The sequence below is a fragment of the Mya arenaria genome, chromosome 10 (assembly GCF_026914265.1).
Source record: "Mya arenaria isolate MELC-2E11 chromosome 10, ASM2691426v1".
Taxonomy (NCBI): Eukaryota; Metazoa; Mollusca; class Bivalvia; order Myida; family Myidae; genus Mya; species Mya arenaria.
Genome location: NC_069131.1, coordinates 3,507,339 through 3,512,073, shown reverse-complemented (window position 1 = coordinate 3,512,073; position 4,735 = coordinate 3,507,339). Strand labels below are relative to the sequence as shown.

The window sequence follows — 4,735 nt, the reverse complement described above, 5'->3', positions numbered from 1 at the left end:
TATATTTGCTCTACTCGTACAGGGTGTTTGTACGTATTTAAGTATGAATAATTTAATGTGCTATGAACTTGTGCTTGGACTAGTTTTGATCAGCTTGTGTAAGTATATATGAAAGGGCATGAACAGTAACTGAGGTTTTAGCAAATTTTATACGTTAAGGTATGCATACATATTATTTTCATTCAAAAGCGGATGTTGTACCGCAATAAAATGATGAATTTGATACTGAACACTTGTTATGATTTTGTTAATTTCTATCAATAAAGAAACATATTGTATTGTTATTCAGTTGACTTGTCACAAAGAATATTGGTAGCTAAAATTACCAAGTAATTCTTTGACGCGCCGTTTATTTACTGACTTAATTATCTAAATTGCTTTTTATGAAAATACATTTTTCCAAAACTAACATTTGAAATAGGAACACGCGAGACTAGACATGTTCTTTTGTCTTTCAAAAATGTACAGTTGCTACTAAGGAATCGGTCTTAAAATTATTAAAAGCTTGCACTGGCTTTCATGTTTGCACTTAAAGGTTAACTAATATTGTGTTCTTTCAAACTTACTTTTGCATTGAAATATAATACTGTCGCCATGAACCCATACGCATATAAACAAAGCCAGAAGTGTATACATGTATTGAGTTTCAGTCATGTTTCAATTCCTTACCTTGATATATATTTGCTATACTCGTACAGGGTGGTGTGTACGTATTAAGTATGAATAATTTAATGTGCTATGAACTTGTGCTTGGATTAGTTTTGATCAGCTTGTGTAAGCATATTTGATAAAGCATAAAATGTAACCGATTTTACTTTTTACAAATGATAGTCTCGGTCATTGTTAATATGCATAGTGATTATCTTTACCTTATATCAATCGAACGTTTAGCAAAAATAAAAATAACATACGTCAAGTTATACATAAATATTAATTTTATACTTAAGAGGATTTTCTACTGTAATACTATGATGAATTTCATATTTGATTGACGCGTTGAGATTTGTAAATTATTTTGAAATACCTTGTTTATCTTTGGTAGTGCATGTTCGACTCATCGATGCACTGGTTTGGGGTTTTCATTCAGATAACATACCTTCTGAGTCATAGTTCAGACCGCTCACATACCTATTATGTATTGTTGAATGAAATGAATTTGTCGATATTGTTAAGTCAAAACTGTTCTTTATGAATAATTATCTGCACATTTTCAAGGACTAATGCATAACAGTAGTTCCTAAACACAATTTTTGATAAGCGATACTTCAGGGGTATAAGTGAATTATTCGGTACACAGGAATGTGTACAGAGACAATAAAAATCAATGTCAACTGATTGTACACAAGATACACACTGGCATTTTAGAAGTTCAGCAAATCGAACGTGGGTTTGGCATATTGCTATCGCCTGTACGCATGGTGTATATAAAACATACGAGCATTTGTATTATTTTAACAGTTTCTTCAGTGAGCGCGGACGTCTCCTGCTATATTTGCGGGGGATGTAATGATGCGTTTGAAGTTTCCAAGGCACAGACGGCGTCGGGATGCAAGTCCTGCAAAAAGTTCAAAGAATGGGGAGGTATGTATGCTAGTAAAGACTACTAGAGAAGTCAAATACTGCAAAAATCACACAGTGGAGAGGTATTTTTACGAGTAATGACTACAAGAGCAGCCACATACTGCCATATCCTCCGCCGAATGAAGTACAATATCTCCCTCACATATTGACAGAGGATTTGAAATTAAAAAAAGGAAATAACTCAAGACGTACATCACAGTTAAGGTTCCTGTTCTCTTTGCAACACGATATATCTGAGTATGAAATTTGAATCACAAAATATACAAAACAGCAAGACTGGTCCGTGTAGTTTGTATTTTAATATTGGTTTGATATTGACTAGTGAAACATGCAACAACGATTTGCATCTGGCGAATTTAATGACTTAGTCATCCTTTTTGTCATTGACTTCCCGTTTTTCCAATATAAGCAATACCAAAAAATAATAACTAAAGTAAGTATAAGATAGAATCAAAATAAAGAGTTCAGTAGCTAAATCATTTTAGAATAGAGACATTGAATCACGAAACATTAATAAAGGTGAACTAGGATTAGTAAAGTAAGTGCATAGCAAAAAGTTGTTATGTCGTTGAACATTTAAATACCAGGCCGAATCGGCTTTTAAAAGAAATAGAAAGACGTATGTCAAAATGTTTCAATGTAAAAGTTGGTGTTCATTTCATTTGAATAGGCTCCTGGCTCAAATGTCTCAAAAGAGTTTAAGCGTATCACGCTTCGGTATCTGATTTCATTAAGCCAATTAACCTCGGCCACTTATCTAAACAAAGTTTGTACAATTATGAAACATGAGCTTTCACCCCTATACAACTTAACATTTGTTATATAAAGCATAATTCTTCACATGAAACTGTTGTTTAATAAATGTGTCATTATATGTTCTATCTGAATTTGTTATTACCGAAATGCATTAAACATGCTTTTGCATTTAAGTGTTTAAAATTAAAAAAAATATATATTGTCAATATTTTGTGGTGGCCGGATGTCGGGCAGGTGTGGGGGTGGTATTTTGATACGATACATTCAAAAAATGTAGGGGTGTAGTAAATCATAAGACTATATCACTAAAACCCGTCCCTTTAGGATACATGCAATTTGCAAAAATAATGATATTAGAAAACACTCTTGTGAACTGAAAATAAGGCATACTCATATAGATCGTGAAAAAGGTTTGTACTTATTATAATTCATTTTTACAAAACGAAGATTTATTTTGTATTTAACTGAAATAAAAACCGGCTTACTCTAAAATTAGATTTTTATCACAATGAGTACCAAGCCAAAGCAGTGTTTTTATCTTGGTCCTGTTTCCAGGAATTTAATAAAAGGTGGGTCCTGCATAAAAAAACTCAGAAAAATGAATAGCCTTAACATGAACTCGATACTGTCCAGAATGTTATGATTGAATTAAACAAACGGTAATACCTTCCCTTTTACATTTCAAACCGTTATACAAAAAAAGATATATTTCAGAAATGCGTAAGTCTTATTACTCGTTGTTCTGCTTCAGATTACAGTAGTACAATAATACGAACGTGCGACCTCTCAACTATAGGCGATGGGTGCTCTGATGAAATTGCCGGGATAGACTCGCAGACCTGCTATTGTCGAACAGACTTCTGTAACAGCGCTCAGAACATGTACTTGTCAAGAGTTGTCGGCCTTGTGGGATTGATAATTACAGTATTTCTGTAGAGTGTGATAGTTTTTTATATCGAAAGATACTTAACTGTGATATTTATGGATGTTATCATATTAATCTTAAGATAAGAGTTAAGTAACTATATCTCTCGATTTACGGCGATCACTTATACATTGCTATTTTCTTTACTTAATTAATCACTTCATTAACTTTTCAACAATTCTTGTCAAAATTACGTTTTATTTTTTTTTAATTTTAGCTATTTGTTCAATTTAATATTAATATATTTAACTCAATGTCTTTCTTCGATAACCCTGCTGTGATAATTTAATATTGTTACAACGTGTTCTTATGTCACACAATGTATTTTAAGGACCACAAGGGAAATAAGAGTGTGTTTTTGTGTGATATCATTCATTTTTTAAAATGATTGACATGGCTTTATATATTCATGCTTGTTGTTTTAGAGCTGTATGTCTCTTTATTGCAATGCCAATTGTGCAATTGTGTTGATACAAATCTATCTATCTATTTATATTTCAAAACGCAAATATTTACTAGCACAATGTAATGTTCATGCAAAAGTCATGTGTTGTCGGAGGTGAAAGTGATATTGCGATATGTCATAACGTTGACGTCTGTAAAATTGTATTAAAACTCAAGCAAACCCTGCTGGAATAAAATGAATCTGATATTACTACTCAACGAGTCTTTCAGTTAGTCCACTCTGAAAACTAACAAAATTGTCAATCAATAAAGCAATGATTCAGTTTTAGAATAATTGTAAGCCTCTTATTGATTTCGATTTTACTTTAAAAGGTCAATTGTATTACCCGCCTGACAAGAGTATTTCAATCATCTATATTAAATTGGTTTCACTTATTTGAATGTCATTATTCCGGGATGCATTGTTTTTATTTAAAAAAAATTAAGATCCTCTCTTTCTCCACAAATAAGGTTTCCCACAATTAAAACAATTGTTCAAATATACCAAAACGAACTAATAAATAAATGTTTTTTTATGAAGGATACATCTGAGAGTTCAATTTGTAAGAAAGGTGCAGAATACACATAAATTCTACCTGATGAGACATCTGTAGATCGCAATAAATCTTTAAGCACCCACCAACCAATCAATTAATATTTTTTGCTTATTTAGCATTCAAATACGCGCTTACAATCTTGTTATCACTTATTAATGTTTTCCATAAATGGAATATTTAGAAATTTTATCACTTAACATTTGTGTTTGTTATACATGTGTATGTATTGATTTTGAATAAAGATTCTAACACAAACAAAGTTTCTTTATATAACACTAAGCTCGAGTTTTTATTCATGGTTGTTTTGTTTACAATTAACAAACTAGTATACACTTTTGTACTACAATCACCTCTTATTGTGTGTTCACCCGATCTGACAACAAAACAGTGTTACTTGTATCATTAAATCCCCCACCGTATTGTGATTTACCTGGCCTGACATCAATCAAAGTATTTCTGTCCTAAAACCCAT

The 4,735-nt window shown here is 31.8% G+C and overlaps 1 protein-coding gene across 2 annotated transcripts; it reads left to right on the top strand.

Annotated features, from left to right (window-relative positions):
• Nucleotides 1-4,499, top strand: LOC128206629 (uncharacterized). 2 transcript variants are annotated; one of them, XM_052909212.1, is made up of 3 exons: nt 1-98; nt 1,459-1,581; nt 3,089-4,499. In XM_052909212.1, the coding sequence occupies exons 1-3, from the start codon at nt 44-46 to the stop codon at nt 3,271-3,273; spliced, it is 363 nt and encodes a 120-aa protein (XP_052765172.1). In that variant the 5' UTR covers nt 1-43; the 3' UTR covers nt 3,274-4,499. The 2 variants fall into 2 exon arrangements, with proteins under 2 accessions (XP_052765172.1, XP_052765171.1); XM_052909211.1 differs by lacking the exon at nt 1-98 and adding an exon at nt 642-774.
• Nucleotides 4,500-4,735: the final 236 nt, after the last annotated feature.